This window comes from Alexandromys fortis, unplaced genomic scaffold, assembly GCF_014885135.2.
Source record: "Alexandromys fortis isolate MF-2015 unplaced genomic scaffold, M_Fortis_MF-2015_v1.1 scaffold_3, whole genome shotgun sequence".
NCBI classification, from domain to species: Eukaryota; Metazoa; Chordata; class Mammalia; order Rodentia; family Cricetidae; genus Alexandromys; species Alexandromys fortis.
The window spans coordinates 9,609,737-9,628,079 of record NW_026067909.1 but is presented as its reverse complement, the minus strand read 5'-3'; the positions used below and the strand labels follow the sequence as shown (position 1 = coordinate 9,628,079).

The 18,343-nt window shown below is 49.2% G+C and overlaps 2 protein-coding genes across 3 annotated transcripts in view; one reads left to right on the top strand and one right to left on the bottom strand.

The window, feature by feature from the left end:
- Positions 1 to 170: 170 nt before the first annotated feature.
- On the bottom strand, positions 171 to 9,362 carry Tmem80 (transmembrane protein 80). Of its 2 annotated transcripts, none has more exons than XM_050136567.1 (5): positions 8,999 to 9,020; positions 4,423 to 4,442; positions 3,632 to 3,725; positions 3,457 to 3,549; positions 171 to 1,750 (listed from the first exon to the last, which is right to left on the bottom strand). In XM_050136567.1, the coding sequence occupies exons 3-5, from the start codon at positions 3,702 to 3,704 to the stop codon at positions 1,545 to 1,547; spliced, it is 372 nt and encodes a 123-aa protein (XP_049992524.1). In that variant the 5' UTR covers positions 3,705 to 3,725; positions 4,423 to 4,442; positions 8,999 to 9,020; the 3' UTR covers positions 171 to 1,544. The 2 variants fall into 2 exon arrangements, with proteins under 2 accessions (XP_049992524.1, XP_049992523.1); XM_050136566.1 differs by lacking the exon at positions 8,999 to 9,020 and adding an exon at positions 9,255 to 9,362 and having other exon boundaries at positions 174 to 1,750.
- Positions 9,363 to 9,943: 581 nt separating this feature from the next.
- Positions 9,944 to 18,343, top strand: part of Deaf1 (DEAF1 transcription factor) — a 28,094-nt gene continuing 19,694 nt past the window's right edge. Inside the window, exons 1-6 of the mRNA XM_050136564.1 lie at positions 9,944 to 10,239; positions 13,494 to 13,591; positions 14,478 to 14,607; positions 14,874 to 15,020; positions 15,496 to 15,635; positions 16,443 to 16,508. Coding sequence (XP_049992521.1) covers positions 9,951 to 10,239; positions 13,494 to 13,591; positions 14,478 to 14,607; positions 14,874 to 15,020; positions 15,496 to 15,635; positions 16,443 to 16,508 — 870 coding nt within the window. The 5' untranslated portion in view covers positions 9,944 to 9,950. The remainder of the gene's footprint in view (positions 10,240 to 13,493; positions 13,592 to 14,477; positions 14,608 to 14,873; positions 15,021 to 15,495; positions 15,636 to 16,442; positions 16,509 to 18,343) is intronic.

Genomic DNA, 18,343 nt, shown 5'->3' with positions numbered 1-18,343 from the left:
AGACGGTTCCCTATGCAGAACCCAGAGAAGGCTCTGATGGCCCAGCAACCTACCACTCTCAACACACTTCACAGGCAGGCTTCTGGATAGTTACTGGGGTGGAGAGAAGACAGGTAGAGGTATCAGGACAAGTCCCAGGATAGGGTTAAGAAGTGACAACAGGATGGACTCCTATATACTGGACTGGGCAGAAGGTAGGTGGTTCTAATTAAGACAAAATCATGACAGCATAGTTATTTATTTTTTTAAAAGAAAAACTAGATATTTGAACATAGTATCACAAACAGAAAACATGTAACAGACACAAATGAAAGAACCTGTAAAAAAAAAACTGCTTAAATACTTTTTAAGAAAAAATGGGTTAGGACTAGAGAAGCAAGAGATGAGATGGAACTCACTTGGCACTTGACAAAACGGCAGTTTAGTGGACTGTGACAGACTTCCTAGACTGAGAACTGGTCTTCCACTGTCTCTGTCCCCTACAGCCCACCCCCACCAAAAGAGGCTGAAGTGAACATCACAATATATGGCTCTCTGTCCTGTTCACTTTTTAAAACATAATCTATTTTTATTTTATGTGCATTGGTGTTTTGCCTGCATATGTGTCTGTGTGATGATGTTGGATCCACTGGAACTGGAATTATAGACAAGTGTGAGCTGCCATGTGGGTGCTGGGAATTGAACCTGGGTTCTCTGGAAGATCAGCCAGTGCTCTTAACTGCTGAGCCATCTCTTCAGCTCCCTCCACCTTTTTTTTTTTTAAGACAAAGTTTCACTATGTAACCCTGGCTGACCTGCAATTCACCATACTGTAGATCAGGCTGGCTTTGAACTTACAAAGATATGCTTGCCTCTGCCTCCTGGGTGCTGGGATTAAAGGTGTTGTGTGCCACCCCACCCGGCATACATTTGCTTTTGTTTCCTTTTGGAAACCAAACAGTTTTATTCAGGACTGGCCTTACAGGGAGCCAAACTGGAGGGACCCTGGAACACAAAGCCCGCCATCCTGCAACTTCAGAGGGATCCCGGGCCTGGACAAAGGCCTGGCTACAGAGTACAGCAGGTTCTCAGAACAAGAAGCAGGGTCAGTGTGGGAAGCACGGAAGTCGGTAATTCCTGTGAGAAAACACACGGTGACAGTCCAACACAGCCAAGTCCTCTTGCCAAGATGCTGCATTTATAGGGCTGAGACAGGGTGGAGCAGCTGGGCTGCCCCCAGTGTTGACTTCCTGAAAGACTTGGCCTTCCAATGGCCTGGTGATCACTGGTGGTCCTGCTGCTATAGCCAGGACCCCGACCATACAACAGGAGTGGACATCTCTGGGGTTGACTACTGTCCATGATAACCATCTTCAACACCTAAACTCCTAACAGTTTGCCCCTCCCTGGTTCCTGTACTCCCGCTCACTAAAAAAGGTTTATAAACCACCTAAATCCATTTATAGACAATCAATAATAATAAAAAAAAGATACCCATTGTGTTTGAGAGCAAAGGAGTTGGCTGGAGGCTGAGGAGCACTGCTGTGTAGGTTATCCTGGTCCGTCTACCTGATGAAGTCAGCAATGACCACCACCTGCAAGCCAGCCTCCAGCCCATGTAGCACCAGGAGAATGGTGCTGAGGACCGAGTCCATCCACAGTACCAAGGTCTGCCAGAGCAGGAAGTAAACAGAAAGGAGGACACTGGCTGCTGTGAATGCCAGGCTGGCAGCCAGTGGCACTTCAGCCTCCGTCAGGTTGCCTTTTGTGCCTGGAAAAGAGAGCAAACATGAGGTTAAGGCAGGGGCTTCAGGACACCCCACCATCTGCCGAGCTATGGGTACTGTGGTTGCTAAGGGGCAATGAATTCATGGGATCTGGGAAAACTGTTCATCAGGGCCACGCCGTATCAGAAAGTACCAAATGGAAAATATCGGATTCTGTACTCTTGAGACACAAACAGTGTGAATTTAAAACTGTGGGCATCTCCACCTTTTCTAAATCCAAGTGGAATCAAAAGGATTTTGTTTAAAATATCTAAAAATACTTTACTCTGGGCTAAGGCAGGCTGGTTCTGGAAAATTTCATGAGTTCTTATGAAAAACATTACAAACAACTGGGTCAGTCATGGAAAATGCCAACTTGGAGCTGCTAATAGCTGACCAGCTGCTAGAGGTGCTGGGGGTCTGCTGACCCCAGCGGCTGGGGAACTGAAGGCCCACTGGCCCTAGCCCTGGGCATCAGAGGGGCCTACTGAGTGCCAAGTGCCTGGAGAAGTCCAATGATGACAGACCCCTAGAGAGGGCACTGCAGGGGTTGGCCTGACTCTTCATTGACGCAATGCCCATCTCTGCAGCCCATGGGCAGCACTGCCTACTGAGAAAGAAGTGCAAGCTCCAGCACAGTCCACAGTAGTAGACACTGGGGCTCTGTCTAAGAGACACAGACAGGATACTTGCTATTCCCAGCAGACAGGGAGGGAAGGTAACAGATCCAATCAAAGGAAAGCGATCAGAGCCTCAAAGTGCAATGGACCTGGGTGAGGAGCCTCATTTACATTGCCTGCCACTGAGTGCAGGGAAGAGCAGGGGCAGAGCTAGAGACCTAGACGCGTGCTCGCGTGCTCGCCGCTGCAGCTAGCTCTGGGAGGAGGACCTGCAGGTTTTATTTTTGCACTCTTTGTCTATCAGAAGAACCTACCTCCTCTGACTGTAACCCTGATCTAAGTGAACTGTGTGACTCAGAAAATTAGGAAGGGATGGGGATACAGTGCTTGCCTAGCATGTGTGAGCCCTGGGTTTGATTCTACCAATGCATAAAAACTGGACATGATGATGCATGCCTACAATCAACACTCAGGAGGAAGAGACAGAAGGATCAGGAGTTCAAGACCAGCCTGAGTTACGTAGGACTGTATAGATGGATGGATGGATGGATGGATGGATGGATGGATGAATAGATAGATAGATAGAAAGAAAGAAAGAAAGAAAGAAAGAAAGATAGATAGATAGATAGATAGATAGATAGATAGATAGATAGATAGATAGACAGAGGCAATGGTCTAAGACTAGACTCAAATTGGGAGCTGATGTGATACCAAGTGGGCTTGGGGAGGCAGACTCCCCCTCTACCAGATGTTCTCCCTGACTGCTGAGCCAATAGGAATGAGGGGAGCTCAGGGGAGCATCGTGGAGCTCTCGCTTTAGGCTGAGCTTCTGGTCCGAGCACAGCGTTAGTATACAATCCTTCCAGACAGGAGGACATAACCAGTGCCCTTATTCTTGGAGCCAAGCATCTGAACAAATGTTTAACACTTTAATGATTCCAAAAGGTGACACTGCGAAGTACCTGGTAAAGCGGCCTGAATGGAAATGTCTCCAAGGCTCACCACTATAAAATGATCAATATTTAAAGGTTTAGACAGTTTGAAAGAACACCATGGGACCATAAGCATTTTATGGTTCACAGTCAACTCACCTAGATATAGCCGAGCTACTTCGAGAATCCCCATCAGAAGCAAGAGAACCAGATCCAGGACCAGACAGTTAAAAGGATAACTGAAAACCTGACCTAGGAACAGACACAGAGCCAGAACTCAGATAAGTGTATCAGGGGCACAATTCCTTTGAAGGGCCCAGCACTCGTAACTTACTTTTATATGTTATCATCAGGAATGTAGCTAGGAAGTACAGGGCATAGTACAGCCCACTGAGGTGAAACAGCATCTGAAGAGGAACTGACGAGAGCTGGCGAGTAATCAAGGATCCTCAAGCTCACCAATGGGGTACAACTACTCAGGTAGCCAACAAAGGGGCCTATCCTGCCCCCCATAGCTGCAGATCAGCAGGTTTGGGTAATTCCAGCAGGGTGGACTCCAGCCACTGGCCTCTGCCTACCTGGGGCTTCTACTGCTACATGGGCTCCTGGAGTGCTCACCTGAGGGCACCTAGTGGTCACAAGAGTGATGCTGGATCCCTCCCAACCTGGTATTGCATGGCCTAAGTACCCCAGTCCTCAGCAGATGCAGGCAGGACTGGGGAATTTCTTCATCCTGATTCATATTGTGAGTTACAAAGAGGACCCATTTCATTTTCTTTAGAGAAAATGTATTACTTGGCCATTCAAAGTAAGGGGTTTTCACCTCCTGCTACGTAGGTTTGGTTGGTGACAAGCAAATGGGCATCCCCTAATGTACCAGGCCTATGAAGGGGAAGAGGGCTGCGCTGGTGGGTGACAGAGCCAGCACACCAGAGAACACCTCTCCTTCTTACAAGTTACTAGTCAGAATTTAACAAAAAAAAAAAAAAAAAAAAAAAAAAAGGGGGGGTGGCATGAAAGACACAAAAAGGCAGAGCGCTGAGGGTGCCGGGCCGGCTAATCAGTGAGGTGCTGCCCTAAAGGGGCTAGGCTTGGTCAAGGTCTTGGGAAGCAGCAGCAGGATACCACCTTGAAGGAGCCTCTCCCTGGAAGACAAAGGACGGCCAGTAAGACATCGACAGCAACGTGGCAGGCATTTAGTTCTCTGATTCCATGTTTATAGATGGACGTAAACGATGGCTGCAGCTAGGGTCTACAATCACCTCTGCATCTCTCCCTCCTAGGGCACTGCTTTCTGATGGAATCTGATTCGCGTCCCCAAGCCAGCTGTCTGGAGGGGGCACTTTTTAAACCATCCATGTAACTGCAGTCTCTTAGAATGGCCCATGCTCAGTGCAGGTGTTAGCCTCCCTCGGCCTGTGAGGGTCAGCGCCAGGGTGTAATAGAGCCTCGCTTGTGACTCTGAGTCTGAAGGTTTTTTTTTTTTTTTTCCTTTGAGGCGAGTTGAAAAGTCTGAAGTTTTGTACATGAAAATCTGCCTGGCCCATCCCTCGATGGAATGTGACCTGGGTCAGGCTGCCTGTCTGGAGGCTCACACAGCTGCATGCTCACGCCGTGCACGTCTCTACATGTGAATGCATACCATAAAATCTCCGAATTTGGCCAAAACCGCCTATAAAAGAGGCTGCCTTCTGAGCACGACAGAGCAGCACCTGAACCCAAGGTGTGTTCATCTTCTGCGCTGTCCCCTGTGCTCCCTGGGGTTGCAGCAGAAAAGGAAGTGGTGCCTCGGTGAGATTATGTGGGTCACTTGACTTCTAAGGCCAGCTTGAAGCTGTCTACTCTGGAGATGTGGACTCTTGCATGGGCGAGTCATAAACTGGTAAACCCAGGACATTAGTAACAGCCTTTGGACAGCCTCCTAGCAGGCACACGTGTGGGAGCAGGAAGCCAAGTGTGACTGGAGTGGCATCAGGTTTCCACAGGGTGTGCTAGTAAACATGATCCGTTCTTTTCCAGGCCCAGCTAAACTAGGCTACCTAGATACCTGTCATTATTTGGGCTGGCTTTACATCAATTGGGAGTTTCTTCTCTTTGAATCCTTTTTCTTCCTTCCTTCCTTCTTCTTCTTTTTTTTTTTTTTTTTTTTTTTTTTTTTTTTTTTTTTTTTTTTTTTTTTTTTTTTTTTTTTTTTTTTTTTGTGGCGACAGTTTCTCTGTAGCTTTGGAGCCTGTCCTGGGACTTACTTTGTAGACCAGGCTGGCCTCGAACTCATGGAAATCCATCTGTCTCTGCCTCCCAAGGGCTATAATTAAAGTTGTGTGCCACAACCACCTAGTGAATCCTTTTTCAATTTTTTTAAATTTCCCGCTTTCCTCTAGGTATGTTTGTGCACCTCCTGCGTAAAGTGCCAGCAGAGGTGAGAAGAGTGTGTCAGGTCCCCTGGGACTGAAGTTATAGAAAGCTGTGACTTGCCATGTGGGTTCTAGGAATCAAACCTGAGTCCTCTGCAAGAGCAGCCAGAGCTCTTAACAACCAAGTCATCGCTCCAGCCTCCCTTTGGATTCTTTTATAACACCTAGTACCAGGACGAGGGTCTATGTCCTAGTACCAGGACTAGGGTGTATATCCTAGTACCAGGATTACGGTGTATGTCCTAGTATCAGGACTAGGGTGTATGTCCTAGTACCAGGACTAGGGTGTATGTCCTAGTATCAGGACTTGTCTAGCATGTGAAAGTCCTGGGTCTCATTCCCAACATCCCCTAGAAAGTGGCAGGAACATTTAAATCGTATCTGCTGGGTGTTCATTGCTAAAGATCGAAATTGTGAGACTTGGGGAAAAATACTGTATTTTTACAGTATGGTTTAGCTGGTAAAAGCACATATTGCTCTTGCTAAGACCCAAATTTGGTTCCCAGCACCCACAGCAGACAGTCACAAATGTCTATAATTTCAAGTCCAGAAAATCTAATGCCTTCTTTTGGCGTCTGTGGGCACCTTGCACTCAAATGCTTCCTTCCACATACATATAATAAAACATTAAAAAAAAACACTATATAAAACCCTCAAATGGCACTGAGTGGTAGTGGCGCATGGCTTTAATCCCAGCACTTGGAGGCAGAGGCTGGTGGATCTCTGTGAGTTAGAGACCAGCCTGGTCTACAGAGTAAGTTCCTAGACAGGCTCCAAAGCTGCAGAGAAACCCTGTCTCGAAAAACCCAAACCAAACCAAACCAAACAACAAAAACAAATGAACAAAAATCACCCCCTCAAATAGCAAGTTTTTTATTTTCTGAGATAGGCTCTCACTATGTGGCCTGGCTTTCCCAGAACTCATTATGTAGACCAGGCTGGCCTAGAACTCACAGAGATCTGCTTGCCTCTGTCTCTTGAGTGGTTGAATTAAAGGCATGCTCCACTACACCAAGCTTAAATAGCATTTTAAAATAACTGATTTAATTAATTAAAATAATTTTAACACATTCAAACCTACAGGAGTTCATCTGTCTGGCTTTTGGGATTTAACACTTTTATCAATGATTTTTGATAATCGCTGTGCAGCTAGCTACCAGCAGATACAAGGCAGAAATTTATGTTTTCTTGGTGTGACAAAGGCTACATATCCCTCTTCTGGTAGGATTTTTTTTCTTTTCTGGGGACAAGGTCTCCTATGTAGCTCAGGCTGACCTAGAATTTATACTCCTGCCTCAGTCTCCCAAGTGCTAGGATTATACTTTTTATTTTTATTTGAGACAGGGCCTCACTATGTGGCTCTGACCTGCCGGTCTGGAACTCACAGCCATCTTCCTGACTCAGTGTCTCACACTGCTGCATAAGTGGAGTGGGCCAACAGCCCAGCCTGGAAACTGGGCCTTTTATGTGACTTAATTCCAAGACGGCTTTCTCACCCAGGAGTTACTTTTTCCCATAAACAAGTACACAAGAATAGCGCTTCCAGGTCCGCGGCAGATATCACACAGAGCTGCACGGCAGTAAGTGCCAGGCACTCTAGGCTGCACAATCACATTTCCGAAATTTGTCCCCTTGAGGAACATTTGGGAGGATGGATGGATGGATGGATGGATGGATGGATGGATGGATGGACAGGCACAGGTCCGAGTTGGCTGAGACCAGCTTCTGACCCACACTGCTGGCACCTGGCTCTGTCTGCCCACCCATCATCTGGGCGCAGCCCGAGGATCCTCATTGGGCCTGGGACTCTGACATGGTGAAATGTGAGCTACAGCAGCTCTGGCTGCCCAGAACTCAAGTAAGCCAGGGGGCATGAATGCGTGCGTGCGTGCGTGCGTGTGTGTGCATTCACGCAGGGTAAGCTGACAGTATGCCATGGTGTGTCTGTTGTGTACCGGGTATGCTAGTGGTGTCCTCAGGTATGCCATGGATGGGACGGGTGTTAGAAATATTCTTAAGACAAGCCTCGGGCTGGAGAGATGGCTCAGTGGTTAAGAGCACTGGCTGCTCTTCCAGAGGTCCTGAGTTCAATTCCCAGCAACCATATAGTGGCTCACAGCCATCTGTAATGAGGTCTGGCGCCCTCTTTTGGCATGCAGACATACATGGAGGCAGAATGATGTATACCTAATAAATAAATAAAATCTTAAAAAAAAAAAAAAAAAGACAAACCTCCCTGGGGAGGGGTTGGTGCTTGGTGGGTTTTCTGGAGGTTGAGTCTGGACCAAGGCAACTCCCAGGGGAGGGGCTTCCAAAGATGGATGTTGGGGCTTGGATGAGGCCGCCAACCTAATATTACACCGGGGAGGACTGGAGATGTGCTTGGGGTGAGCTGAATGTAAGCTATGAATATTTTGAGTATGTCCCAGCACAAGAGGCATGCCATGAATAAATCTGCGGTGACTTGCCGTGTGCCACGGTGTATCCCAGGGCAAACAGCAGGTGTGTCATGGCTGCACCTGGTCAAAGAATCATACCAAAAGCCAAGGCCCTGAGACTTAGCTCAGAGTTCCAGGCAGTCAGCTCTCTGAGCATGGCAGAGGAAGAGCAGCTGACTCTGATTCCAGACACCCGGGAGTCCAGAAGAAAAGCAGTCGTGCCCTACTCGAGACACTCCATGGTTGCAAAAAGGGATAGCAGACCCTGAAGTTCAAAACCGGTTTGTCTAGGGAAAACAGCTAACTTACCTATTATGCACTTACCAAGTGCCCCTTTCCCTACCTAACCTTAGCTACAAAAACCCAGCCAAAAGTATGTACTGTGTTGTCTTGAACTCTGGTCATTGAGTGATTGGATCCCATGCCCTGACCACCACGTGGCCAGAACTTGAGAGCCGTGTCTCTGGGCGCAAGCCTGTTCTAGTTGTTGAAGGTAGTCTAAATCATCACCTTTTACTTCTTCCCACACACTTGATTCCTACTTATCCTTGGGGTGAGTTGCAGCTATGCCAGGGGTGAGCTGAAAATGTGTTATGGTTGTGTCCCGGGTAACCTCGGTATCCTAGTCCGGCGTGCCAAGGGTGTAGCGTCTGGTGAGAAACGGGGTGTATCAAGGGTGTACACGAGGTGAGCAGCGGGTGTGCTCAGGATGTCCCGCAGGTATGACAAGCATGTCAACTTTAGTGACCTATGGTTGTGTCGGTGTGCGACGGTACTGTACCCTGGGTGAGTCTCCGGTGGGTGCACAGAAGGTGTTGTAGGTTGTATATGGGGTCCCCCAGCGTGTACCTCAGGTATGTCACTGGTATGTCCGACGAGCTTCAGGGAAGCCGCTGGCTCCCCGAAGCTCCACGCCCACACCCAACCGGAAGACATGCCCCTCCCCCCAACTCTGCCGCAGAAATCTGGAGTAGTGGGCTTCAGTCATCAGGGCCCGGAATGGCGAGGTGACAATTAAGGGAATTGCAGCGCCAGCCCAAATGGCCTCTCATCGCGACAGCACCATCACACTATCCCGGCGCCAGTATAGCCCCGCCCGCCTCACCTGGCCGCATGGCCGCCATTTTGCCGCTGAGTCCGCCACAATCCCAGCAGCCTCTTGGCCGCACCCTCCCGCCATCTTCGCTCCTCCCGCCCCGCGGTGCTGCGGGCGTCCGACCGCTGCCGAGGCCCGATTCTCCCGTCCGGCAACACTCGGAAGCTTTCGGACAGAAGGAGGCGGGCACTGAGGCTCCGAAGAACTCTGGTCGGAGACATTCGGCGGAGTTCGGCTAGCCCTCGTGTGAGCTCGGCTTCCGCCGCCTCCAGAGGGGGTTGGAAAAATCGAGTGGCTCTAGGGTCGGTCGGTGAAGTCAGGCTTCGTTAGAAGTCGGCGAGATACTACCCAGAGCCGACCAGCCCTATCGGCCGGTGACCACAATCAGACTAGCCTGCTAGGCAGCGAGGAAGAAACGCTCGTAAGCTTTCGTGAAGCTTCGGAATCATTCGTACTGACTCGACTCTTCACTTCGGGAAACTTCGGAGCTTCTCGGTACTACACTCGGGACGTCGTCCCTGCTCGGCGGACGACTTCGGCTCGGTTCGGCGGACGTCAGACGGCCTCTTCGGTCGCTGCTCGGGCGGTGGCTTCGGGCGGCCTCGGCCCAACTCGGGCGGCCTCTTCGGGCCCCGCTTCGGGCTCGGCGCTTGGCGCTTCGGGCGGTCCCGGACGGCGCCTTCGGGCGGACTCGGCGGAGTCCGTATGGAGGACTCGGACTCGGCGGCAAAACAGCTGGGCCTGGCCGAGGCGGCAGCAGTGGCGGCCGCGGCCGCTGTAGCGGCGGCGGCCGCGGCCGCAGCGGAAAGCGAGGCGGAGGAGCCGGTGTTAAGCAGAGACGAGGACTCGGAGGAGGACGCGGACTCCGAGGCGGAGCGCGAGACGCGGCGGGTCACGGCTGTGGCGGTGATGGCGGCCGAATCTGGGCACATGGATATGGGTACCGAGGCTCTGCCCAGCCCCGATGAGGCCGCCGCCGCCGCCGCCTTCGCAGGCAAGTGCGCCCGCCGGCCTCGCGCCTCACCGGGTTCCCGCGTACAAGCCCTGAACACATGCACCACGTACAGGCCGCTTCCCATATGCTTTATGCATCTGTCATGCACATCTGTCTCACAGGAAAGCTCTCTTCCACCTGTCCTGCACATCTGCCCAGCACCTGTGCTTGCAGTGCACCTCACAATGCCCTGCACACCTGCCCTACTCCTGTCTCTGCACCTCCCACCTGCCCTGTGCACATGCTCTGCATCTACCTACGCACTTCACACCTGCCCACGCACCTCGCAGTGCCCTGCACACCTCCTCTGAGCCTGCCCATGCACTTCATAATGTCTTGCACACTTGCTCTGTCCCTACCCTGCACCTCACAATGCTCTGCTGCATACCCATCTTGCACACACACACCTCCCAATGCCCTGCATACCCATCTTGCACACTCCACTAGCCTGGCACAGCACTGTATACATATTTTTTTCCCTTGTGTGAATGTACCTCTCTGCAATATTTTTTTTTTAACCCTTTTGGAACTTTCTCAATACCTACTACTTGCGGTGTCCTCTCTTGCTGCTTCCTGGATATATGAATTTTGTTCTGAAGGTGCTCCAGGTTTGATCAGCGGCATTACTGCTGGTAATGCCCCAAAGGCCAGTTCAAGTGTGACCTGAGCACAGAGGGCCAGGAAAGTCCTCCAAGGCAGGCAGCTTGTCAAAGGTAATATGCAGATCAGCCTTGCCTTATAGTGACATGAGTGTCCTTGTGCTGGGTCTTCTAGGTCTGCCTTTCCTGAGCAGATATTCCCTCCTTCCCCATTACATAGTTTTCTGGTTTGCTCCTTCTGGTTTCTTGACACATAGAGTACCCTAATTTTCATGTTTTGTGACAAATGGAGCCTCAGGCTGAGCTGCATCACCTTGTACAGGTGATGCCACACCACACTACCTCCTACAGTCCCACCATAACCCCCAACCTTTGACCTTCCTGAATGCTGAACTCCCTACCAATTGGAGCTCCTGAATGTCTTATACTTGTACATTGGTCCTTGGAATACCATCATTTTGCTATGCTTTTTGTATGGTTAGATGTTTTCTAATATGAAGCTCTGCAAATTTGGCATTGGGATTCTTTTTGGGGTACATCAGAGTTGAGATGCATCAATTCTGGGTGTTTGTTCAGAGCATGAGGTCTGGAGCACAGTTGTGGAGAAGTCTTGGTTCTGCTTGTCTACCTGAAGTCTAGATTGAGTCACGGAAGTGAAGGAGGCTTCCTGGAGCTTTTCTTTTTCTAAGATAATATTTTTCCTGTTAGGTATGTATGTGGATATGGGTATGTGATTGCAGGTGCCTGTGGAAGTTAGAGGTACCAGATTCCTCCAGGAGCTGGAGTTATACATTGTTATGAGCACCCAACATGGGTGATGGGAATTCATCTTGGGTTCTCTGCAAGTACTGTATGCATTCAGCATCTAAGCTATCTCTCTGGTCCCTTCCTGGAGGTTTTTGTTTGTTTGTTTTTTAAAGTTAATTTTGGCTGGGCTGTATGCTTTTAATTCCATCATACAGGAGGCAGAGGCAGACAGATGTTAGCAAGTTCGAGGCCAGCCTGGCTTACAGAGCTACTTCTAGGACATCCTGGACTACACAAAGAAACTCTGTCTCAAAAAAACAAACAAATTAAGTTAATTCATTTAGTGTGTGTGACTACATGTATTATCTCTGTACCTGTGCCTGGGGTGACAGACCTTGTAAGCCACTGTGTGGGTTCTGGGACTAGAACCCAAGTCCTTTGGAAGAGCAGCCAGTACTCTTTAACTGCTGAGCCATCTGTCTGGTCTCTTGTATAGAGCTTTTTTGTTTGTTTGTTTCAAGACAGGGTTTCTCTGTGTCCTGAAACTCTGTAGACCAGGGTGTGCTTGAATTCAGAGATCCACCTGTCTATGTGTCCCAAGTGTTGGGATTAAAGGTATGCACTGCCACTGCCTGGCTTTTCTTTTGTTTAGACTTTTGTTTTGTTTTTCTAGACAGGGTTTCTCTGTAGCTTTGGAGCCTGTCCTGGAACTAGCTTTTGTAGACCAGGCTGGCCATGAACTCACAGAGATTCGCCTGCCTCTCCCTCCTTAGGGCTGGGATTAACGGTGTGCGCCACCACCCCCCGACTTCTTAGAGCTTTTAATACTTCTTTTTCACCCATGAATTCTGAGCTGATAGTGGGATCTGGAGTCATGAAGTTTTTATCCTTTTTGCATATATTTTTCGAGTTCAGGAAAGAAATATGATGTTGTCTGTGGTAGCATGAGAAGACTGCATCTCTGTTGTATCAGAATTTTAGTTGTATATTTATGTATCAGAGCGTTTCTACTTTTTTGTTCTAAGTTTCTGAAGTCAGAGACTGTCTAGGTGGCTTAGTGCTAGCTAAGTTGATGAATTAGGTATGCCCATGTATGGACTGGTATATGGATATGAACTAGACAGGTACAGGGTGCAGGTTGATCAGGGCTGGGTTAAAGGGGCTGGCAGGACTCCAGTTGGCATCTTCCTGTACTTCTCCTATGCCAGAAGTTTCCCTGGGTGTTGAGCATTTTAGAATGCTGGGTGTCAGACAGAACCTGTGGTAGAGGTTGGGAAGGCCAGTTGCAAAGAATACATAGTAGCAGGCAGCAGGATACAGAAGAACCTAGTGGCATGTGTGGAAGCATCAGGGACATGGCACACCTTTGTGGAGCTGCTCTGTGAAGTTACTGCTGATAGACCTGTCTGCCCCAAGGAGTCAAGTCCATATTACAGGAGTGGCATGGCAGGTTGACGTGTTTTTCAGGAGGAAGAGTTTCTGGGGACGGATGACATGGAGATCTCAGACAATGGACACAAGGCTATAGGGTGGCCTGAGCTATGACAGTGGAGAGGGGTGAGGCAGAACTGGAGTTTGCCATGTCTTGATCGTCAAGGAGGTGTCCCAGGCCTATGAGACTTGCAGCTTCTTTGCAAAGGGAGAAAGGCCAGTGGCGAAGGAGGAAAGGGAGGGTATGGTGAGTCTTTTGCCGCATGTGAAAAGCTTTGGTGGGGAAGGGTAGATGCCCTGTTTTCTGGGAGAAGCAAGTCCTTTAGACTGGATGAGAGATGTCAGCTGAACATCAACACCAGTGTTAACATGTCTGGGAGGAGTGCGTCTACCCGTGTGGGGCACTGTAAAGATCTTTGCTTTTTGTGCTCTTCCTTTCCCATGAGTGAAGCTCTGTTCTGTTCCATTCTGTTGCAGAAGTGACTACAGTGACCGTGGCAAATGTGGGGTCCTCTGCAGATAACGTCTTCACAACATCAGTGGCAAACGCTGCATCCATATCAGGACATGTCCTGGTAAGCTGTTCTTGGGTGTAGTTCAGGGTGCCTGGAACTGTCCTTGGAGCCTTTGACTCATTCTCAAGACCCTCTCAGGGTTTAGGTGTGGGTGAGCACTTGCTGTTCTGGGAGCCAGGGGGGTCTGCGTGCCTCCCTGTGCTCTCAGGAGCCTCAGGGACGGGCTAGGCAAGGCACGTGACCCATTTTGAGTTAGGGCTTTATCCTCACTTTGGGTCCCCTACATGAAAGGTGCTGTATAAACCCAGAGAGGCAGAGAGAGAGCTGTGAGGAACCCTTAGGCTCGGATCAGGCCATCCTCCATGCCAGCTGGCTCTGCAGCTTGTGTTCTACCAGGCTCAAGCTGCTCTCAGCCCCTGATAGAGCTACCTCTCAGTGCCTGGCTTTTGTGCATTCCGTTGAGATCTATGGACACACGAGGAGTCCCTGTATCTGACCTCTCTGCCCTGTCTCCGAGGCTTACGGTCCATTAGTTCTTTCCTCGTGTTCACTCATGAAGGCGTTAGCCTCCAGGATGCTTTCAGTAGCACTGTGTCCATAAGCAGACTTCCTGTGGTAGGTCACACCATCCTGCTTTCTATGAAGCCTTCAGAAACTGGGCACAGTCTTCTTAGACAAGGCAGGCAGATGTGCTCAGTGTCCAGAAAGAAACTGTGTATATGATCACTTCAGCTTTGACAGGTGTGTGAACACTCAGTAGCCTTTGTGCTTTTCTTGGTTCTTTCCTGTGTGCCTTGGGGGTGTCTGTGGAGAGGATGTGTGGGCTGAGGTAAACATCCTATCTTGCTGATTAGTAGTGAGAGTCTTGCAGTAGGGCCACATTCCACTGCGTCAAGTCATGTGCCTCTGGCTATCCTAGAGCTGACAAGAGTGTCTTTCCTTCTAGTCTGGTAGGACAGCCCTGCAGATCGGGGACAGCCTGAACACTGAGAAAGCCACACTCATAGTTGTACACACAGATGGGAGCATTGTGGAGACCACGGGGCTGAAGGGCCCAGCAGCACCTCTTACCCCAGGTACCTGCAGCACCTGACCCTGGGCCTCCCCCCACCATTCCCCTCTCCCCCCCCCCCCCCGCAGTGGTAAATTTTAAGACAAAATAGATGTTTGTAGAAAAGGCAAAAATTTCCAGGCAGAGAAGGAATGCCGCCCACAGTTGAAGGGGTGGCACTACCCCTCAGGGCTATCCTTCTGTACCTGTGAGGGGCTTTGTGGTTGGGGGTGGACCATCCTGGGCTGTTCTGTCGCTCTGCTCTAATCCGCTGAGCCTCTCTTTGCCCAGGTCCTCAGTCTCCTCCTACCCCACTGGCACCTGGCCAGGAGAAAGGTGGCACCAAGTACAACTGGGACCCTTCGGTGTATGACAGCGAGCTGCCCGTGCGCTGTCGGAACATCAGCGGCACCCTGTACAAGAGCAGGCTTGGCTCAGGTGAGGCAGCACTTGGCTCCTGCCGGGCCATGTTGGGGCTTTGTTCTTCTCTGTGACCCTCTTGGTAAACTGAGGCCAAGGAGACCTGGTGTATGTAAATGTGTTAGAAGAAATGGGTATGCGGGTGACTTTCAGCCCTGGTCCCCTGAGCCTAGGCCATGGAGGGCACAAGGCAGGCACAGACCTAAGGACAAATTCAGGGTCACAGTTGTCCCTAAATAGGAGAAGCAGCAGAAGAGAGCTTAGCCGTATTCCCCAGTTTTTCCCAGTTGTCTCAGACAGCTCAGGTGACAGAGGGCTCCTGAAGGGGGCCCAGTGCAGCTTCTAGTAACCATGCACAGTCGATTTGCCAGGCAGCCTATTAGGTGACCATAGGGTAAGTGAGTTTAGAAGCCAGGGGGGCATAGAAAGAAAAAAAGGCATAAGCCAGCAACAGGCCTTGATGATGTCTAAAGACCAGCCCCCTTCATTCCAGGTGGGCGGGGCCGATGTATCAAGCAGGGAGAAAACTGGTACAGCCCAACTGAGTTTGAAGCCATGGCGGGAAGAGCCAGCAGCAAGGACTGGAAGAGAAGCATCCGCTATGCAGGCAGACCCCTGCAGTGCCTCATCCAGGTATGTGCTGGGACCAGCCGGCCTCAGGATTTGCAGTAGGAAGTGCCCAGGACATGGCACCAGACGGGGTCTGATGATGTGTACTCACAGTGTAATCAGAGCAGTTCACCTGCCCTCCCGATGTTATTGGGTGTGTGCTGGGTGTGTGCTGGTGCTGACTCAGGGAACTGCTGTGGGGGAGCAGATGGGGTCACAGTAGGCACAGAAAAGGGCAGCATCAGACCCATGAGAATGAAGGTAGAGGAAGTCAGACCGACAGCACCCGGCCACATCTCCCTTCCTTTTGCCCCATTTTCCTTACAAGGACAAAAATGTTTTTTTTTTCTTCAGTTTTATTATTATATGTGTGTGAGTGGTGTTTTGCCTGCACGTGTATATGTGCCCCACATGCATGGTACCTGTGATGTCAGATCCCCTGGGACTAGAATTACAGGCAGCTGTGAATTGCCATTGGGTACTTGGTCTTCTGCAAGAGCGATTAAGTGTTCTTAGCCACTACACCTACTCTTCAGTCTAAGGAAAAAGGCTTGATTCCTGCTCCAAGTCAGCTCCTGGCTATGGCTGGTCAGTGTCTGTGGAGTCTCATTACTAGGAAGAGAGAATAAAGCCTATTGACAGTGGGGATTGTGTAGACAAGAAGTTTCCGGAAGAGACTGTGTTTTATGCTCAGATTTTTTTGTCTTGGTGGTGGCGGTACAGTCTAGCATTGAACAACTCCTGGTGGTGGCAGACTCCCTAATTTCTGTATTCCTATATATACTTCCATATTTATATGTTTATAATATCTGTAGCATGTCTCTGTTTCAGGATGGTATTCTGAACCCCCACGCTGCCTCCTGTACCTGTGCTGCCTGTTGTGATGACATGACTCTAGTAAGTCACGAGGTGTTGTGTGTCTCCTCTGTGGAAGCGCTGTCCCTCCATTTCCCAGGTTCTTTTCTCTCTGACAGCTGCTGCTTTCGCTGGGTAGAAGACAGCTGTAGGGACATGTAGGGACACCGAAATGGGAGACCTTTTAATGTCCTTGCCACCAGGAAACAAAACCCCCTACCTTACTATGAATAGATCTTTTAATGTCCTTGAAATGGCTCCTTATTCCAAATTCTTTATTTTTTGGTTTTTTGAGACAAGGTTTCTCTGTGTATCTTTGGCTGTCCTGGAACTCACTCTGTAGACCAGGCTACCCGTGAGCTCACAGAGATCAGCCTGCCTTTGCTTCCTGAATGCAGGGATTAAAGGTGTACTCCAGCCCGGCATAAATTCTTAACTGATTCAAAAGTGAAATGCTAACATGAACGTACTATTTTTGTTTCCTCTTCCCTTAACAATACAAATTGCTTTTAAATGTCTTAAACATAACATAGAAGCTGCCTAATTAGGGTTTTCGTGCATTAGTTTCATTACTAGTCTGGTAAATTACTAGGTGACAGGAGTGAAAATCTAGACCAGGCACAGTGGCATATGTCTGGAACACCAACACTCAGGAGACAGAGTTGGGTGAATTGCTACAGTTGGAAACCAGTCTGGGTTACATAACAAGTTCCAGGCCAGCCAAGACTACTTAGTGAGATCCTCCCCAAAAAAGTTAGAGAATTTTTAAAAATATTTCTTTATTTTATTGGTATGCATATGAGTAGAAGAGGGCTTTGGATCCTGTTGCACTGGAACTGTACATGGTTGTGAGCCACCATGTGGGTGCTGGAATCAAACAGAAGTCTTCTACAAGGGCAGCAAGTGCTGTAAACCTCTGAACCATTTGCCCAGCTCCTAAGAGAGAATATTTTAAGAATATTTTTAGAATATTCTTTGACAGGCCTGTCTCGAAAACAAAAGAAAAAAAGAAAAAAATTCTTTGACAGCTACATTTATACAGTGTGTCTTGATCTTATACCCCTAAGACAGGCCTGTAGAGTCAGACTGCAGCATGAGGGGTTAGTCTTTCAAGAGCTCCAGGACACAAATCCGAAATCGCCAAGGTCACCATGGGCTCTCGAGAGCTCTGTGTGCTATGGTAATCATCAGCACAGTGTGTCAGCAGGACCTGGGACCTCTAGGGAACTGACCAGAGTCCAGCTGCTGCCACAAGCTTCCAACATGTGGTGCCAAACCATTGGCTATTCCTGGGCAAGGAATGAGCTTTGACCCAAACTCCACTGTGGATAAAAGTGAAGTCAGACTGTAACAAAGATGTAAACATGAGAGCAAAAGCCGTGACGTTTTAGAAGGAATCACATGGACTATCCTTGTGACACAGGGCTGGACCCAGAGTTTCTAAGGCATTAAATACCACTCAGCAGGCGGGGCTCTGTCAGAGTTTAGGCCTTGGCTGTTACTAGGGCAGTGGTTCTCAACCTGCGGGTCACAGCCCCCTTTGAGGGGTGTTAGTACTTTCACAGGGATCGCATACCAGATATCCTACAAATCAGATTATGACTCGTAATGCTGTTATAAGAAAGTTAGTTATGAAATAGCAGTGAAATAATTTTTTTTAAATATTTATTTTATTTATTATGTATACAATATTCTGTCTGTGCGTATGCCTGCAGGCCGGAAGAGGGTACCAGACCTCTTTACAGATGGTTGTGAGCCACCATGTGGTTGCCGGGAATTGAACTCAGGACCTTTAGAAGAGCAGGCAATGCTCTTAACCACTGAGCCATCTCTTCAGCCCCGTGAAATAATTTTTTTAAGATCTATTTATTTACTAT

Coding starts and splice junctions, on each gene's coding strand:
- Tmem80 (XM_050136566.1), bottom strand. Junction 3,550..3,631: donor CCTGATGATAACATATAAAA/GTAAGTTACGAG, acceptor GTCTGTTCCTAG/GTCAGGTTTTCAGTTATCCT. Junction 1,751..3,456: donor AGTAGCTCGGCTATATCTAG/GTGAGTTGACTG, acceptor TCTCTTTTCCAG/GCACAAAAGGCAACCTGACG.